Here is a 20,452-nt window from a genome sequence, read left to right on the forward strand (position 1 = left end):
GTGTGGAATATACATGATGAAAGTATCAACATTTACATAAAACCAAACATTTACTACCGAAAATGTATTCTACTGTGAGATTTTGTGAGCCAAAGTTGAGGATTCGGGGTTTTAATTAGGACAGTGAAAGGAAACGAACAGAAGAGCAAACGGATCTCTGACCTCGACCTCTTATTTGGTTCAGTCAGCCCACTGTGTAGACGATAGAAACCAAAATAATTTCTATTGTTATTCAGATCAGAGTCTCAATGTCCCCACAGTGTCCCAGGGTGACGCTATACTGAAGTCAAAATATTACAAATCAACTACAATCCCAACCTTCAGGTTGAAAATACTAACGTCCAAAAAAAAAAAAATATTTACAGGCAACTGTCCTCTACGGCAAAGAAAGGGTTAGGAGGTTAGGGTTAATTTGTTTAAATTTTAATAAATATTTGCAATTTGCTTGGTAGTTTGGCCAGAGCATTTTGTGGGCCTGATGTTTGACAGCCGTTGATATAAATCCTCCTATACAATACATAAAACACACGAAAAAACCCAAATACAAACATAACTTTTCCCATCATTTGGTCAAAATGATCATAAATGAAGTCAATGGAATAGGAGAGAAATACTTTATTAATCCCAGAGAGGAAATTCTTTATTTTCTTTCATTCATCATTTGCTAGAAAGAAACAGTTCAAAAAGTAAAACTAATAAACAATATCTATTTTTAATATTTATTAATAATAAAATAAACAATATAATCTATCTAGAGAAATTGTACGTGTTTTTATCCGCGCTGACGTTTCCAATATGGCGGCGCCCTGCAAACGGGCTGCAGACCGGAAGTCACCGCGATCCCAGCATGCAACGCGCCGCAGCTCACCCAGCTTCCGGTGTTTGTAGCGTCGGCCGGAAGTGTTGTTCGTGTCCCGGCGGCTCGTGCAGAACGAAGCTCCGATTGCAGCTCCGGTGTGTCTCAGACCCGGGCGGACATGGGAGAGGCGGACGTGACGCTGAACCAGGCCGAGGAGAAGCCCCCGGAGCCGGGGCTGGGGTCCGGGGAGGAGCCGGTGGTGTGGAGCCACGAGGTGGAGGTCTGTCTGTTCCACGCGATGATCGGACACAAACCTGTCGGTGAGAAACTGCGCGAGCCTCCCGTGACCTTTTGTTTACATGCATACCCCCCCCCCCAACCCCCACCCCCAACCCCCCCATGACTGCACGTGATTGGTCCGTTTCACTTCCTGCCGTGACGAAACAATGTAGAACTTGGAACGTAGGAAGGAACATTTAGTCTTCAGTAGAATCTGCTTGTTTCAAAACACTCTTTCATACAATCTTTCCAACATTTCCAGTGAAAAATGCGTCGCTTTTTTGCATTTTCGTCGCTGTAAACGAAATGACAAGCTGGCGGTTGTTTTAATAACGAAACCACGCTGTAAACATTAACAACGGTAGTACGTAGACATTATAGTGGTCATTGTAGTGGACAGCTACTGAGCGTGTGCAGAACTATGTACGACGGCGAGGGTTAGCGCGCTCGCTTAGCAGCACTTCAGGAAAGTAGTGTTTTCTTCCAATTACGGAGTCGGGGAACGTTTTCAAAAAGTTCCAGCGTGGCGGGCATTTTCATAAAGTTGCCTTTTCGACGATTCTGAGCGTCGTCGTTATGGAAACAAACCGACACCTGGCTTGTTCAGCTCGTGAGCTGTGTTTGCGCAGCACTGCCCCCCTCAGGTCATCAGTGGCATTACCGGGTTTGTGATACGTCTGCAATCAAACATTTTGTTGCTCCTTCTTGTCATTATTAACACCTTCCTCCCCGTGTGTGTGTGCGTGTGTGTGTGCGTGTGTGTGTGTGTGTGCGTGTGTGTGTAGGGGTGAACAGACACTTCCACATGATCTGCATTAGAGACAAGTTCAGTCAGAACATCGGCCGTCAGGTGTCTTCCTCCGTGATCTGGGACCACCTGGGAACCATGTACGACATGCAAGCGCTGGTCAGTACACACACGCACACACACACACACACACACACACACACACACTCAGAGTGAGACGTTTGCGTGTGTCACAGCACGAGTCGGAGATCCTGCCGTTCCCAAACTCGGAGAAGAGCTTCAGTCTACCTGATGACATCATCCAGGAAGTGAAAGAAGGTAAAGACGGGTTCAGGACACCTGCGGGTAACACACACACACACACACACACACACACACACTGATAGACTCCATAGTTATTGTGTGCGTGTGTGTGTGTGTGTAGGGAAGCTGGGCTCGGAGGAGGACAGCAAAGATGAGTTCAAAATGGAGAGAGAACCTCCTGCTACACATGAAGAAGGTAACGTGTGTGTGTGTGTGTGTGTGTGTGTGTGTGTGTGTGTGCGGTGTCCTCCTGCTTGCATTGACCCCGCGGCGCCTCCTCCTCCTCCTCCTCTCCGCAGGGAGCAACTCCTCGGTGAAGCTGTCGGAGCGAACGAGCGGCAGCCGGGACAAGGAGAGGGAGCGCGACAAGGAGAAAGGAGGGAGCGAGGGCGGAGCGGCCGCCTCGTCCGGAGGAGGAGGAGGAGCAGGAGGAGGAGGAGGAGCGGGAGGAGGGGGCGGGGCCAGCGGAGGAGCCGGCGGGAAGGAGGCGGAGAAGAGGAAGAGGAGCCGGGCGGCGGAGAAGCTGCTGTCCTCCTCCAACCCGGCGAGTCCCGGAGGGGTGAAGAGGAGGCGCACCTGAGGGGGCGGGGGCGGGGCGGAGGCCGCCCGTTGGACATTGACAGACTGAGCGGGGAGGCGGAGCCAGTGTCACGACAGGAAGTGACACGCGTGACTTGTGTTTTAGTGAGGTTAATGTGTGCTGTAGTTCGTTTGGGGGCTCGGACCCCCCCCGGGGTTTCTTCTGTTTGGCTCATCATCATCATCATCGTCATCATCATCATCATCGTCCCTCCGTTCACCTGATTGGCTCTCGGCTGCTGCAGCAGGAACTCCTCTTGAGTGCGAGTTTAACACGCGGCAGTGAACGCCTCGCGAGGCGTTTCCCCACTTCCTCGCACTTCCAGTTTGAAGCCGAACGTGAAAACGAGACTGTTTAAGCTGCAATAAAATTGTGTTTGTGACGCGCAGAGTTCATTTTCTCCTCCGATGCTCGAGAAAAGAAAAGAAAAAAGAAAAAAAAGTCGATCGGACGAAGACGAAGTCTGTCGTCAACTCACTGAACCCGGCGGAAGTCTGAGAACCTTGTTTACGTATGAAAAAAAAAATGTCACGGAAAGCACAACTTGTTCAAAATGCTTTGACTCCGTCTCCATGGAAACGGAAACTTCCTGTAAAAGCGCCGGCGCTCCGTCCCCCCCCACCCCCCCGAGGCGATGGCGGAAACGCCGCGGCCGTAGTTGATGACTCTTCTGCACGTGCTCAGTAGAGACGATCCTCTGGTGTCATGGCCTACGGTCCGCACTCTCCTGGGTACTTGGTGCTTTTATTTTGACAGTCACCGTAATAACGATCCAACTTGGTGTCTTGTCCCGTTGTTGATTGTTTGTTTCACTAGAGGCCCGACGTTGAAACTGTAAAAAAAACTTTGTTCCCGGTGTTTCTGTAAAGAGACGTCGCTTTCGAAACTAAAACGAAACGGCGTCACTTGAAAACGTGGTTAATGTTACAGGAGTCATGTGATCCAACTTTTCAGCTTGACATGCGTCTCGTTGGTCTAGAATAATCGTTTTCAAAGTTTATTAATTCTCCTCCATGAGAATATCGGATCCCAGGAGCTGCATTCAGAATCTGCTGTGTCTGTGTGAGCTGGACTGGCTCCGCCCACACACACACGCTCATCTATGGGAAGATGGGGGAAGTGCTTCCTCTCGTGGCGCCATGTGCCAGAGCAGAGCTGCCTGATTGTGGGAGGAGTCAAATGGGGGGAGGAGCCTACCTTGATTGTGATTGGCTGAACCCCCGATGACACTATATAGGGTTTGATTTCTGATTGGCTGCTTGGAGCAACACACTTTTGAAAATAGAGAGAGAGAGAGGACACACTTTCTACACTTCTGGGGCGCCGTTCAAGATGTGGAGACGATTCTTACTGCTGGAGAACTTTTAGGAAGTGGATTTTACATAAAATGGCCACGTTAAGAAATCAGCGTAATGAACGGTGACGTTGCGAGAGTCGCCACAGTAAAGCACAGTCGTCTGAATCCATCACCACTAGCGCCCCCTAGAGGGACGTCTTCCTGCTGCCTCTCAACGTTTGGTCGTCACCAGCCAGGAGACGTGAGCCAGTGTGTTTGGGGGGGGGGGTCGGTCATCAAGGGTCTGTTGCTGCACTCGTCCTACCTGTTTTCCCCCCTGCAGTGGGCGGATGCGACCACCAGGGGGCAGCACGTCCCTCCAGGAGCGGCGGGAGTTCATTTTGGGCCCGAACGAAGTGAGCTCAGGTCGGCATGAAGACTCTGGCTCCTTTCTTTCACCTGGAAGACTGAAGGTTTGTGTTCATTCTGGTTTTTACAATCCACATCAGTTCATCCAGCCGGGGTGGTGGTGGTGGTGGTGGTGGTGGTGGTGTTGGTGGTGGTGGGGGGGGGTCATCTGAGGTCACGTCCATCTGCGTGGTGCAAAAACAGGATGGATCGATAAAGCAGATTTAAGCTGAAACGGGTGAAGTTACGGAGGAGGCGACCCGAGTCTGATATAGAAATACAATACGTAGATCAGCTCACAGTTAGTCTGTCACTCTCTGTGGCACATAAAGTCTGTTTGTAATCTGATTACACTGGAGGAAGGATGGGGGGGGGGGGGGGGGGGATGTCAGCTTGATTGAGAGGAAAACAGATTGAGTGTGAGAACGACACGACTGCTGCTGCATGAATATTCAACAACTAAAGACTTTAGTGTGTGTGTGTGTGTGTGTGTGTGTTGGCCATGTTTATTCATCAATCATCTCATGTTTATTCATACTGGATTATGTAAACAAGTAGGCGTATATACACACACACACACACACACACAGGTCTTGTGGTCAACTGTTAAACACACATCAGTGTGTTTCTTTGTGGGCTGAGGAACTCGTTTCCCCACTCGGCGTGACGGAGGAGAAATAATAAGAGTCACAGACACAAAGTGTGTAAAACAGGTTCACGGTGTAAAAACCATAAAGAAAAAAAAAAAGAAGAAAAGTCACAAACTGCTGCAGGAGATCCTGAATTTAACGTCTCTAATCGTATTTTATAAGAGTTGTAATGGGAGGAGACCCTCCAGTCACCAGACGTCCTGTGAGTTGGTTTTAATGTGAGCGTTTTGATTCATCCGGCCAGGAGGAGGCGCTATACAGTGGAAACAGTAGTGGGCCCAATACACACCCCTGTCTCAAAGATCATCCGGTGTCACTCGTCTCAGAACCGCTGTGAGGATATTACCGATACTGAGAGAAATTCTGAGAATTCAGGTGAAAAGCAGGATTTGATGTCCTCCCATTGTTAATGTTGTTAGTCTATTGTTGTCCTGTGTACATATGTCGTTTCAGTAGAATACCGCCACCTAGTGGCCTGACATGAAAACTACATTTTCTGCCGTTCAAACGCGAAACTTTTTCTGAATGAAAAAATTATATTTTCACTTTGAAACGGGGTGAATGGTTCAGATGAGCGAGTTCCGTCGTGTCACACGGATTGAGAACAAATAATGAAAAGCTAGCGGCTCGTCCAGCCGCCTCTCTCCGCTGGAGTAACGGCAACTTTCTCTCATCAACGTTCAATCTCGTTTCCTGCCGCAGGTCAATGTCACACGACAACATTTCAAATGAAAACACTTCGTCTTTTTGTGTTTTTGACTCAGAAAAGTCTCCCCCTTTTTGGAAACGTTAACGGTGTTGTTATTTTTTTCCAGGAAACTAGTGGACGTTTGTTTGTTTTCATCATAAATCCACACACGAAAATGACGTAGGTCGCAGTACACGTGCCAGGCCTGTGGGGGGGCGCTGTAACACAGAGACAGAACTACAAAAGGAGAGAAGAAGACACGTATTGAAGAAATCCAACATCTGGCCTTATCAAACTGTCTCACACCAGCAGCTTCTGCATCGTGACCCGGAGCAGGTCGGCGGCCATTTTGTTTTTGTTTTTGATTGGCGGAGAGGTGGAGCGGCGGGGCGATGACATCATCGCTTTCACCAAATCCGGGTCTTGTCCATCCACACCGTTATTAAATGTCTCCCACTCTGGAACAACTCACTTTTCAGACTCCTAAAACGCTACATGGACGCCCAGACGAAAACGACGCGGTCACACGAAGCGTTGTCGTCATGTGGGCGGAGCCTAAAAATACCAAGTCCCAGGAGAGTCTGGACTGGGAGTCGTGACACCCTTTAGGAGACGTTGTCCCGATTGTCCGTCTACTGAGCATGTGCAGGAGGAGCGCTGAGTCGCGGCGTGGTGCACACGTGCAGTCGCAACGTGCAGTCGCAACGTTGTAATTAAAAGTTGCGTTTCCATGGAGACGGCGTCCTCCTCAACGAGCGTAGATTTCATTGGTTGCCAGGGAAACGCAGCCTTGTTCCTGCTGGGCTCAAACGTTTCCGGAAGACATTTTGACGGATCTGATGATGTTTTGTGTTTTTTGTGTTGTTGTTTTTTGAAGGCCTGTGTCTTTAAATCGGCGGGACGACGGCCTCGTGTCTGTAATTATCTGGGCAGGAGGTCGAACTCGTGGCGCAGATAAACAGAATCCCTCGGACACGGACCATTTAAATCTTTTACGGCCTCATGCCTGAAGGTGGTGTCGGAGTTTTTTTTGGGGGGGGGGCGCGGCTACACACATGTGTTTTCAATATTCGCTCATCGGCATGCAGGGACTGACTCCGTGGAAAAAGCGGTGAACCTGCTTCGTCTGGACGCCGACGAGCAGAAGAAACAGGTTGAAATTGTCATTAAAAGAATATAAAAAAAATGTGAAATGAGAGCACTGAGACTGAAGTGTGAAACGAGCGCAGAGAGAGCAGGACGTCCTCGATTTGACTGATTTGAGAAAATTCTGCTGCCGGGGAACACGGAGGTGAAAACTCCGGAACGTTCTTCTACTGGGAGTTCGTCCAAACACACATCTGGTCCACGACGGTCTGCGGGGAAACATTCACACCGGGAATTATGGGAATACTGGGAACACATGGGAGGCGATGCGCTTCCTGTGGCCGTCCTTCTTCTCTTTCTTTTTATTTATTTGTTGTTGTTTTTTTGGAGCGGTGGGAATGCTGTGGACTCGCTGGAACCAGCAGGTGGCAGTAGTGCAACAGCTGTTTAATAAAGTGAAGAAGAAGAAGACGAAGAGGAAGAAGAAGAAGAAGACCAAGATGAAGTAGAAGAAGAAGACGACAAAGTGGAAGAGGACCAAGAAGAAGAAGATGAAGAGGAAGAAGAAGACGAAGACGAAGAGGAAGAGGAAGAGGAAGAAGAAGAAGACGACAAAGTGGAAGAGGACCAAGATGATGAAGAGGAAGAAGAAGAAGAAGAAGAAGACGAAGAGGAAGAGGAAGAGGAAGAAGAAGAAGATGACGACGAAGAGGAAGATGACCAAGATGAAGAAGGAGAAGAAGAAGAAGAAGAAGAAGAGTGTTTTATTACCGACTTTTCACGAAAACTGCTCGCCCTAAATGCGTGAAATCCTCGGGGATGATTTGTCAACATCCAAGGACCGACCGATTAGATTTTGGGTGGACTCTTTCAAAATAAAACCCAAACAGCCACAACAAGTTTTCCCATACAAAGCGGATGAGAGAGGAGGTCAATGGAGAGCTGCATCCGTTGCCACGGAGACGCTCCCCGCTCAGCGGTTCACACGGTGATTTCGCTATCTGACATGCCGGTTAGCATCAATATGAGCTAGCGGCTATCATGCTGGCCACGCTAACTCGGGTTCCGCAAGCAAATGTAGCGAAAATCTGCTCTCTACCGAGTGTAGCTCTAGTTTAAGGATTAGTTTGTCCTTCCTAACTCGCCATGACATCACGGTCGGGCCCAACGTGCACGCCGACATGAGAAGTGAGGTCATGAGCGCTTCCCGCCGCCAATGCGGGGGCCAATTTAGACGTTCCTGTCACACAGCGCTCATTAGCTACGTATGTGTGTGTGTGCCAGAAGTCATTTGTTTGTCTTTAAGCAGCTAAACTCTCTTTTATTCGCCTGATAATACAAAGATTAGCATGTGAAAACCACAAAGAGCGTTTTAATCAACCCCCCACCCCCCCCGCGTGCGCACACACACACACACACACACACACACACACACACACACACACACACACACACACACACACACACACATTTGTCTTTGTAGTCATCACACGCTACACAACAGGAGGCCTGGGACCCTGTGTGTGTGTGTGTGTGTGTGTGTGTGTGTGTGTGTGTGTGTGTGTGTGTGTGTGTGTGTGTGTGTGTGTGTGTGTGTGTGTGTGTGTGTGTGTGTGATTTGTGTGGGTGGTGAGGATGGCGTGAGGGCTTGCTGGTGGTAGTTAACATGGTAATGAGTGAAGCAGCTGATAGTGTGTGGGTGTGTGTGTGTGTGTGTGTGTGTGTGTGTGTGTGTGTGTGTGTGTAGGTGTGTGTGTGTTTGCACAGATGCTAATGAGGGTCTGAGGACTCTGCTTCATTTTGACTCTGAACTTGTGATGAGCTCATTTTTCTCATCGGTTTATGACGGTCGCCACGGTAACGACAAACAAAAACGGTCAGTCGGTTCACAAGTCGGCCACAACATTGTGACCGCCGACTCTCCACATGACGGCTCCCGTCAGTCGGTACTTATCGAGAAAAACATTTGAACCTCATTCACATGAAAACAGACTCTTGGTTCACCGGTTTTTCTTTTTTAATCAGAAAAGCGTTGCGTCTACATGAAACCAGCGTTTTCACAGTAAAACCACCAAATTTACAAACGGACTTCCAGGCCGGGTAAATCTGAAAAAACAAAAACAAAAAACGTTATAGAGCCTCATTGTCTCCATATTCATGTTCATGTGGAAAACCATTTGCTCTTCGTCATCAAAGAGCAGTGGTGAGTGTGAGGATAGCGTTTCAACGTAGTTTGAGAAGAGTACAGTTCTACTTCTACTCATAATTAAAACTACTACAAGCTATCCTATCCTTTCAATTCAATTCAACTTTATTGATCATTTCAGGGCCGATTTACAAGGAAAAACCAACGATTCCACAGGAACAAGCATGAACGACTCCAGAAGTCTTAACCTACAGCAGCTTGACGGGAAAATGTTCTGAACCTTTATCCAACAGAAACGTCTTAAGGGTTGTGACCGGGAAATATTCTAGGAAGTGTTATCATTTATTTCGTATTAGCCCACATATTGGTTGCATTTAGTACATATCTTGTGTCCTAATGTCTCTCTAATAACCCAAGTTAAAACCAAGGGACTCGTAGATGCACGAAAACTCGTTTTGCCGGCTTTCAGAAGTACGTGATCGCCGCCATCGGTTGGTGTCGCACTGATAGCCCTGAGCCTGACTCCACCGTTCTATGTGGGCGGAGAAGTGTGTTACCGAAATAATTTGGCATACACTCTCTGATTCCGCTGTATGTCCATGTGACTTGCCAGCCAATCCAGCCCCAAAATATCTAAGACCTTACACCAACGAGGAGGTTCTTGACCGATCAGGCCACCCCAGAAACCTCCAGGCCAGAGGAGCAAGTCCTCGTTCAGGTTCAAGAACATCCTCTCTTCCTGAGCTTGAACAGAACTGTTCCGCTTTCAGAAGCACGTGATCGCCGCCATCGGACCGGCGTCGCCCTGATAACTCGGACCTACGTGGGTGAAGAAGTGTGTTACCGCAATAATTTGGCATACACGCTTTGATTCCACTGTACTCTACGTCCATGTGACTCGTCAACCAATCCAGCCCCAAAATATCTAAGACCTTACACGTCTCCAGGCGTGTGTCCTCCACCCCCCAGGGCCTCACCAACGAGGAGGTCCTTGACCGATCAGGCCACCCCAGAAACCTCCAGGCCAGAGGAGCAAGTCCTCGTTCAGGTTCAAGAACATCCTCTCTTCCTGAGCCTGAACAGAACGGTTCCGCCACCTCTGGAGTCGGCGGCTTGTACCCCCGACCCTCTACGGCGTGTCTCTCTCCATGGTGTCAACAAACTACTTCCATGTCGGACATTTCACTTCCGCAACCGCCGCAGCCTCTCGGGCCCGCCGTCGTCTGTCGGGCGAGGCGGGACTCCGTTGCACCAACCAGACCCCTAAAGGCCTCGGACGTTCCTTCTTGACGACTCCAGGCAGCTGGTGTTTCCTTGGATTGCTGCCAATGACGGACACCGACAGAACTCTGGTCACAGCTGTGCCAAGCTTCCACTTCCACGATGGAACGGGATCTGCTCATGACCTTCTGCCGGTGCCCGTCACGACGAGTCTGAACCAGCTCTCCACCAGACCGTGTCCAGATGTACACGTGCTGAGCGATCTGTACGTTCTGTCCTGACGGACCTAATGGTTCCCTTCAAACCGTCTCCAAGCGTCTCCGCTCACAGTCCCAACCAGCTGCTGCCCACATGCAGGGAGGACGGATCAATTATTGACAAGCACAAACGTTCAATCACTCCTGACCTCCAAACACACACACACACACACACACACACAAACACCGACGGGAGGCTTTTTAATGCCGCAGAGGCTCTCAGGAGGAAATCGATGAATCCGTCTGCTGTGTTTAACCTGATCTTGAATGCGACACAATGTCGACGCACAAAAAATCAATCCGACCTGTGGATGTTTGTCTCTTCTTACAAGTCTGTGGCCGAATTAACGCCGGCGGCGCAGTGTGAGTTCATGGCGGGTAAGAACAATAAAAATCTAATTCTGAAAAACCTCCTCAGGAGAGCGTTTCGTTAGATTGTTCCGGGGAAGAGCAGATGAGACGGACGGTGTTCAGAATGACAGGAGACTGATGGAGAACCGGAGAGAAACGACCACCTGAGATCTTTCCGACACAACATGGAGGAACGTGAAGGTCACATGACGAGACGCCGTCTGTAGATGAAGTCGAACCAATATAGACGTCTGAGTTAAGGCAGTGATGGACGAGTGACCAACAACACCAAGTTTAGTCCTTTAGAGCCCCTTTGAAATCTCAAGGCTACATAGTGTCAGCTCTGATTGTAGATTAGATTTAGACTGGATTATAGACTAGATTCAAACTGGATTATGGACTAGATTTAGGCTGGATTATAGACTAGATTTAGGATGGATTATATACTAGATTTAAACTGGATTATGGACTAGATTTAGGCTGGATTATAGACTACATTTAGGATGGATTATAGACTAGATTTAAACTGGATTATGGACTAGATTTAGGCTGGATTATAGACTACATTTAGGATGGATTATAAACTAGATTTAAACTGGATTATGGACTAGATTTAGGCTGGATTATAGACTACATTTAGGCTGGATTATGGCCGAGATTTAATCTGGATTATAGACTAGAGACTAGATTTAAACTGGATTATGGACTAGATTTAAACTGGATTATAGACTAGATTTAGAATGGACTATAGACTAGATTTAAACTGAATTATGGACTAGATTTAGGCTGGATTATAGACTAGATTTAGGATGGATTATAGACTAGATTTAAACTGGATTCTGGACTAGATTTAGGCTGGATTATAGACTACATTTAGGATGGATTATAAACTAGATTTAAACTGGATTATGGACTAGATTTAGGCTGGATTATAGACTAGATTTAGGATGGACTATAGACTAGATTTAAACTGGATTATGGACTAGATTTAGGCTGGATTATAGACTAGATTTAGGATGGACTATAGACTAGATTTAAACTGGATTATGGACTAGATTTAGGCTGGATTATAGACTAGATTTAGGATGGATTATGGCCTAGATTTAAACTGGATTATAGATTAGAGACTAGATTTAAACTGGATTATGGACTACATTTAAACTGGATTATGGACTACATTTAAACTGGATTATAGACTAGATTTAAAATGGATTATAGACTAGATTTAAACTGGATTATGGACTAGATTTAGGCTGGATCATAGACTAGATTTAGGCTGGATTATAGACTAGATTTAGGCTGGATTATAGACTAGATTTAAACGGGATTAACTGGAATTCTTTTACTGGTGACAGACTTCATTTTGACGTGATTATAAGCCAGTTGTATTATATTTTGGATCTGATTATAGAATAGTTTCACCGGAATATAAATTTTTAGACCTGATAATGAATTACTTTTGATATTTGTTGCGGATTATTTATAGTCCTGATTATGGATTACATCTAGGCCTGTTCGTGGAATAATTATGGACGTGACAATATTTTTTTTATGTAAATATGGAATACTCAATCACGCTATGGGCACTTTAATTACTGGATTGTTCAGAAAATTTTATGATAAACTAGTTTTATGGAAGGCTTTTTTTGAGGGGGTTATGGAATAGTTATATAACTGTTTCGTAATCCTGTTAATCCTGCTTATAGACGAGTCTCAGACCAACTAATGGACCACCTTTAGACACTGTTTTGACCCGTTGAGCTGGTGTTTGTTTTCCACATCGTGCTGAAATGTGAAAGTTAAAGTGTCTTCAGATTTATCTGCTGGGATTATCGTGAGCTGCTAATGTTTTCTGTGTTTATGTAATGGACACACACACACACACACACACACACACACACACACACACACACACACACACACACACACACACACACACACACACACACACACACACACACACACACACACACACACACACACACACACACACTGAAGCAGAGCAGTTTTCATAACATAGCACAATATTACATCGACTTTAAATCGTCCAACTCAAACTTTCTGAGATTTCCCTTCACTGCTCAGCCGTGTCTTGGTGCTAATCTGTTAATCCCGCGGTTCTGTGCTGTCCTGCTGACGTTTTTGGCCGCCGTGTGTTGTTCCGCGGTTCTTGCCGGAAGACGAGGTTCCCGTCGGAACACGAGGTTCCCGTCTAAACACGAGGTTCCCGTTGGAACATGAAGTTCCCGTCTGAACATGAGGTTCACGTCGGAACACGAGGTTCCCGTCTGAACATGAAGTTCCCGTCTGAACATGAGGTTCCCGTCTGAACACGAGGTTCCTGTCTGAATGTGAGGTTCCCGTCTGAACGTGAGGTTCCCGTCTGAATGTGAGGTTCCCGTCTGAACATGAGGTTCTGAACATGAGGTTCCTGTCGGAACACGAGGTTCCCGTCTGAACACGAGGTTCCTGTCTGAACATGAGGTTCTCATCTGAACATGAGGTTCCCGTCTGAACATGAGGTTCCCGTCTGAACACGAGGTTCCTGTCTGAATGTGAGGTTCCCGTCTGAACGTGAGGTTCCTGTCTGAACACGAGGTTCCCGTCTGAACATGAGGTTCTGAACATGAGGTTCCTGTCGGAACACGAGGTTCCCGTCTGAACACGAGGTTCCTGTCTGAACATGAGGTTCTCATCTGAACATGAGGTTCCCGTCTGAACATGAGGTTCCCGTCTGAACATGAGGTTCTGAACATGAGGCTCCTGTCTGAACACGAGGTTCCCGTCTGAACACGAGGTTCCCGTCGGAACACGAGGTTCCCGTCTGAACACGAGGTTCCCGTCTGAACACGAGGTTCCCGTCTGAACACGAGGTTCCCGTCTGAACATGAGGTTCCCGTCTCGTCGCCAGTGTTCCTGTTTTCAGTTCCCTGTTCAGCTCTGCGGGGTCGTTGGGGTTACTGTGTAGCGACGCTCTGGCAGATGTGTAATCTGTAATCCTGAGAGTTGGTTTAATGTGTTTATGAGGTCAGAAGTCATCGTGCACGCACACACACACACACACCCACACACATACACACACACACACACACACACACACACACTCACACACAGCTGAGTGACAGGTGGTGTTTGTGCTGCAGTGCGATGGCCCCGATCCACAGTAGCACCCGCCCACCAAACACCCGTCGCTCCTCCAGTCCCTCCGTCCTCGCTGCCGCGTGAAAAAACGTCCAGAGTCCAGATGTGTTGCATCCGAGAGACGACGCTCGCCGAGGCCGCCGCCACGACTGGAAAACACAGGAAACTGGCCTGATGGCCTGTTTCTGTGGAGTTCAAAGAAAAGATCAGAGGTAAAGGTTCACAAAGACAGAAAGTCAAATTACTGAAGCTTTCAAAGAGACAAAGAGTCAAAGTTTTAATTTTTATTTCTTCACTGTGTCGTTGAACGCAAATTGTGTGTGTGTGTGTGTGTGTGTGTGTGTGTGCGTGTGTGTGTGTGTGTGTGGAGGGTGGGGGGCACTCGACTATGAATTAGTTTGAACACAAATTGGACCCCTGTGTTTCCATGGTTACCAACATACATCTCTTCAAACACTGCTGTTTGTCCCGGAAAACACACACACACACACACACACACACACACACACACACACACACACACACACACACACACACACACACACACACACACACACACACACACACACACACACACACACACACACACGCACACAGGTCCTGAGCCTGTTAGCTGTTGCCTAGTAACCGCCGATTCGTAGCGAGCTGATGTCGACCTCTTTGTTTTTCACGAATTGAAGCCGCTTCGGGCGACTTCACAAAGCGAAGTTTAAAGGGTACGCACAAGTATAGCAAACACACACACACACACACACACACACACACACACACACACCGTTGTTTCATTATGACTCCCGATCGAATCTGCAAAACTAACGTTGAAGTTTTTGTTATTTATTTCCTCTTACAGGCTCCTTGTTTAAAGACTTATCTTTTTTTTAAGACGATACTGTAACTTGAAAGAACCTAGAATTCATAAAATGGAAATGTTATTATCCAAATAACTACAGGACATGATGCAACCAGTCAACCCGCCAACCCACCTGCCATTACATTGGTCGTCACCTCACTGGTGAACTAGTCCTGAACTGGTTTAAGATCCGGTTTAAGGTTAGTTTATGAACAGTTTGGATGTGGTTTGGCACTCGGTGAAAGGCGGTGCTGTCAAAGTGTGACGGGAGTTTCACTGGCGTCGACTTTGTCGTGCGGTCGAAGGACCCGGGGGCGGATGTTCTCAGGCCTGAGGGCTGGACCGTGATGCAACAGGTGACGCGGCCTCCATCACCTGTCAATCAAATCCATGTCCATCTTCACGTCCACATACCTGCTCATCATCCGTCATCCGTCCGTCATCAATCATCATCCATCATCCATTATCTGCCCCTTTACCCATCCCGCTGCCCCCTTTCTGTCCTTTCTGTGGAGTTAATGACCTTTTCTCCCCCCCTCGATTCCCATGTCTGTCCAGTGTGTGTGTGTGTGTCTGTGTGTGTGTGTGTGTGTGTGTGTGTGTGGTCTGACTGATGGCTGCTCTGTGTGTCAGGGCACGACGGGGCCTCCAAAGATGGAGGCTGAGTGAAAAGAAATGCAACGGGTAAGCCAAGACAAATGGAGAGAGAGGCCACTGAGCTGTGTGTCGCGATGTGTGAGACTCTGGGTGTGTGTGTGTGTGTGTGTGTGTGTGTGTGTGTGTGTTAGCGTGGGTTGGGGGTTGTAAGAAAGGGTCAGTCTAATTTGCAGCTTATTGAATAGAAACAAGCTTCCTCTGATGGATGGGCTGTGTGTGTGTGTGTGTGTGTGTGTGTGTGTGTGTGTGTGTGTGTGTGTGTGTGTGTGTTTGCTGCAGCACTTTTCTCCCTGCAGATGATCTTTCAGCAGTTCCTGTTATAAATTGCACCCATCCAAACTAATTGGCGCCTTAAACTGGAGCTAATTACAAACTACACACACGCACACACACAACTACACACAGGCACACACACACACACACACATGACCTCAGGAATGCTTGCACGCATGCATGCACACACACACATGCACACTCATGAATGGATGATAATGTTAATACAATATGCTATCAATTGGAAATGATTGTAACCAAGCAAAAAAGTCGGCCATCTTTGTAGTCCTGTAGCTTTGTGATAGACTCCATGTTTGTAGTCCTGTCGCTTTGTGCTAGACTCCATGTTTGTAGTCCTGTAGCTTTGTGCTAGACTCCATGTTTGTAGTCTTGTAGCTTTGTGCTGGACTCCATGTTTGTAGTCCTGTCGCTTTGTGCTAGACTCCATGTTTGTAGTACTGTAGCTTTGTGCTAGACTCCATGTTTGTAGTCCTGTAGCTTTGTGCTAGACTCCATGTTTGTAGTCCTGTCGCTTTGTACTAGACTCCATGTTTGTAGTCCTGCAGCTTTGTGCGAGACTCCATGTTTGTAGTCCTGTAGCTTTGTGCGAGACTCCATGTTTGTAGTCCTGTAGCTTTGCGCTAGACTCCATGTTTGTAGTCCTGTAGCTGTATGCTATCTTCCATGTTTGTAGTCCTGTAGCTTTGTGCTAGACTCCATGTTTGTAGTCTTGTAGCTTTGTGCTAGACTCCATGTTTGTAGTCTTGTAGCTTTGTGCTGGACTCCATGTTTGTAGTCTTGTAGCTTTGTGCTAGACTCCATGTTTGTAGTCCTGTCGCTGAAAGCTGCAGTCACATGGATGTTTGGTCGCCTCGTTTGGACGAATTCACAGTTTTAGTGGACGAATATTTTGAGTCGTCTCCGATCGATTTTCTTGTAGGCGGCACGAAAACCCATATTTTTTGCAATATACATGTTTTTCTGGAGGCGTGATAGTAATATTCAGAAACACTTTGTCAACTTCTACAACTCTATCTATTTCCCTATGAAACCAGACAAAGCGACTGAGCTTCTCATACAAGTAGCTAACATGTCTCATATGTCCCAAACAACATATTTGTCCCAGGAGAAGGACGAGGAGAAGGACAGCGTCTCTACGCTGCAGTTCAGAAAAAGTTCTGTACTCCTGATGTCTGGCTCACTTGACCCTGTTTATTTACCTTGGGAGTCTCAAGAACATTTTTTTTTTTCCTTCCCTGTTACACTCATTTATATTCACCCACAAGCCAACACACCTCCGCTGATGGTGAAGCTGGACTCATTCTGTCTCGAGGCTGCAGGGTTCATCCTTGGAGATTTTAGTGCCTGCGCCTAAAAAAAAAAGCACCGAAGCTCCTATAAAAAAAAAAAAAAAAGTGTCTTTCTCCATCTTCATACGTGCTGATTGATCCAAAGTCTGAATAGCTCCTGGATTTAATTGTGATTTTCATGGAGCACCAGAGTTTTAAACAAGCGATGGAACGTTTTTCAGTGATGCCTGAGCAGCGTTCTGGAAACGTAACGAAAACACAACGGAGGTTTGCTATTGGGCTGGAAAATCAAAAATTAGTCGTCAAGAAAGACAAAAATATTCAACATCATTTCTTTTTCCTCATTTCCTCAATCTTATTTCCAGGAAGCGGTTCTGACGGGGGGCAAGAGTCTTGCTCAGGGAGGATTTGAACCTGAGAACTTCTGGTATCGAGTCCACTTCTCTAGCATACATGCTTCTCTAGCGTCCAGGCTTCTCTAGCATCCGGGCTTCTCTAGCATCCAGGCTTCTATATCCTCTTGGTTTCTCTAGTTTCCACATTTCTCTAGCCTCTAGGTTTCGCTAACCTCTAGGTTTCTCTAGCCTTTAGGTTTCTCTAGCCTCTAGGTTTCTCTAGTATCTATAGGTTTCTCTAGCATCTATAGGTTTCTCTAGCATCTATAGGTTTCTCTAGTATCTATGTTTCTCTAGCCTCTAGGTTTCTCTAGCCTCTATGTTTCTCTAGTATCTAGGTTTCTCTAGCGTCTAGGTTTCTCTAGCATCTAGGTTTCTGTAGCCTCTAGGTTTCTCTAACCTCTAGGTTTCTCTAGCCTCTAGGTTTCTCTAGCATCTATAGGTTTCTCTAGTATCTATGTTTCTCTAGCCTCTAGGTTTCTCTAGCATCTATAGGTTTCTCTAGCCTCTAGGTTTATCTAGCCTCTAGGTTTCTCCAGCATCTATAGGTTTCTCTAGCCTCTAGGTTTCTCTAGCCTCTAGGTTTCTCTTGTATCTAGGTTTCTCTAACCTCTAGGTTTCTCTAGCCTCTAAGTTACTTTAGCATCTATAGGTTTCTCTAGCCTCTAGGTTTATCTAGCCTCTAGGTTTCTCCAGCATCTATAGGTTTCTCTCGCCTCTAGGTTTCTCTAACCTCTAGGTTTCTCTAGCCTCTAGGTTTCTCTAGCCTCTAAGTTACTTTAGCATCTATAGGTTTCTCTCGCCTCTAGGTTTCTCTAACCTCTAGGTTTCTCTAGCCTCTAGGTTTCTCTAGCCTCTAGGTTTCTCTAACCTCTTGGTTTCTCTAACCTCTAGGTTTCTCTAACCTCTAGGTTTCTCTAGCCTCTAGGTTTCTCTAGCATCTATAGGTTTCTCTAACCTCTAGGTTTCTCTAGCCTCTAGGTTTCTCTAGCCTCTAGGTTTCTCTAACCTCTTGGTTTCTCTAACCTCTAGGTTTCTCTAACCTCTAGGTTTCTCTAGCCTCTAGGTTTCTCTAGCATCTATAGGTTTCTCTAGCATCTATAGGTTTCTCTAGCATCTATGTTTCTCTAGCCTCTAGACTTCTCTAGCCTCTAGACTTCTCTCGCCTTGCCACGAGGCCACCACTCCCCCAAACACCTGACAAAACCACCTGAGAAAAATCTTTCCACAAATTTAATACTTCAATTCTGAAGGTCTGAACGAATCAACTAAGATATAAAGCATCCGTCAGCAGAGCAGCCTGGCAGAATATAAAAAAAGATTAATCTGCTGCCGTGGAGGACCGGCGACCTGTGAACGCTTCAGGAATGACTCACGCTGGTACCGCCGACTCAACAATCCCAAATCCCAAATCAAATAAAAGCAGAGGACGAAATGAGTCCAGACCTGTTGCTGTTTAACGTGCAGCCATGAAAACCTTTGAACAGGATTGTAAAAGACCACGTGGTCTCCCAGGTATCTGTTAAGCCGTCAGACATCGGTGGAGCTGAACTGACTCTGTTACCATGGCGACACACACACACACACACAAACATCCATGAACAGCTGTTCTTCTCCAAACCGATATTTTGACGTCCCACCGCGGCTAAAGTTTCCCCCCCGAGGTGACGTCAACACATTCTCTTGTTCCGGACTTCAAACTGATTATTTCCCTTCTTCCACTGATAGCGTTTGAACCTTTTCCTGGATTTGTCTCCCTCTAGTGGCGGCAGTAATGAAGGCAGCAGCAACGTAGAGACACGACAGAGGACGTCTGTCTCCGTCGGACAAAGAGAAGGACACGTTTACACGACATTTTCAAGTGAGAATGGAAGGTTTTCCGTTGTGTTACTCCGACATTCCCATGGACCGACGACGGAGTGGGATTGAAATTCCTGGTGACTTGAACTGTAAATCTGCCAAGTCCCTGGAGAACCTGGAGAATCTGGAGAATCTGGAGAATCTGGAGAATCTACAGCGGGAGTCATGGCTCTCCGGACGCTCCATCGACTGAGCATGTGCAGAAGGACTAATTTACCGCAGCACCGATGCACAGCGTTTTCATAAAGCTGCGTTTCCCCCGGACATGGAGTCGGAGCGTTTTTGGAAAAGTTCCACTTCGCGGGAGCCATTTTCACAATCAGCGGGTCCAAGCATCATTGTCATGTAAACGAATAACTAAAATGCTAATTTATATATATATATATAAAATGATATAGTTTGTTGATATATATATCAACAAAGTATATATATATATATATATATACTTTGTTGATTGCGACAACAATGGGTGCAGGGAGGCCTGTCAGACGTGTGGAAAACACATTCAGACTCTGACTCCATTGAAAGGCTGCAAATTGAGCAAGCGAGTGTGTGTGTGTGTGTGTGTACATGCTTTTGCGCATGTGTGTCTGCATGCGTGTGTGTGGTGGTCATTGGGAGGGACACAGACAGACTTCTTGTTCGGTCACACACACACACACACACACACACACACACACACACACACACACACACACGGTTTGCTCCATTTAACTGAAGCCACCAGCTACATGAATACCCATGAAGAACCAGCAGCTCTGCCAACAGCTCCATTACCACCCCCCCGCCCCCCCCTCTCCACCCCCCCCTCCACCCCTCCTCCTCCTCCTCCTCCTCCTCGGCTTTTTACTTCAGGGCCAGAAGTATTTGGACAGCTGCAGAATGATTTCTGACGACAGCCCACAATGTCGCCGGCGAGACAGATTTCAGGCTGCTTCTGCGGGAATTCGAGATTTCGGCCGGTTTGATTGAGTTTCAGACGAGTTCCCAACGAGTCCGAGACCAAGAGTTACCAAGACTTAGTGGAGGAACACAACAACCAGTGAACAACACTGATTTTCTCCGTATCGCGGATTCTGTTAAAACCAGCTTGAACCAGTTTTTAAAAAAAAAACACACACAAAAAAAACGTCCTAAACTAGTTTCAACCAGTCGGCAGCACTGTACTGCTCTG

At 47.0% G+C, this 20,452-nt stretch overlaps 1 protein-coding gene across 1 annotated transcript; it reads left to right on the forward strand.

Moving 5' to 3' along the window:
• The first annotated feature begins 908 nt into the window (after positions 1-908).
• On the forward strand, positions 909-3,066 carry mrgbp (MRG/MORF4L binding protein). Its single transcript, XM_080497119.1, has 5 exons — positions 909-1,119; positions 1,864-1,985; positions 2,063-2,144; positions 2,251-2,325; positions 2,429-3,066. Exons 1-5 carry the CDS (start codon positions 978-980, stop codon positions 2,707-2,709), a joined length of 702 nt encoding a protein of 233 aa, XP_080353245.1. The 5' UTR covers positions 909-977; the 3' UTR covers positions 2,710-3,066.
• The last annotated feature ends 17,386 nt before the right edge of the window (positions 3,067-20,452 follow it).

The sequence above is a fragment of the Blennius ocellaris genome, assembly GCF_963422515.1.
Source record: "Blennius ocellaris genome assembly, chromosome: 5".
Lineage (NCBI taxonomy): Eukaryota > Metazoa > Chordata > Actinopteri > Blenniiformes > Blenniidae > Blennius > Blennius ocellaris.

Excerpts from the sequence above, each read along its gene's own strand:
- mrgbp (XM_080497119.1), top strand. The coding sequence starts at position 978 with ATGGGAGAGGCGGACGTGACGCTGAACCAGGCCGAGGAGAAGCCCCCG. Across the intron at positions 1,120-1,863 it reads GATCGGACACAAACCTGTCG|GGGTGAACAGACACTTCCAC; the intron begins GTGAGAAACTGC and ends GTGTGTGTGTAG. Across the intron at positions 1,986-2,062 it reads TGTACGACATGCAAGCGCTG|CACGAGTCGGAGATCCTGCC; the intron begins GTCAGTACACAC and ends CGTGTGTCACAG.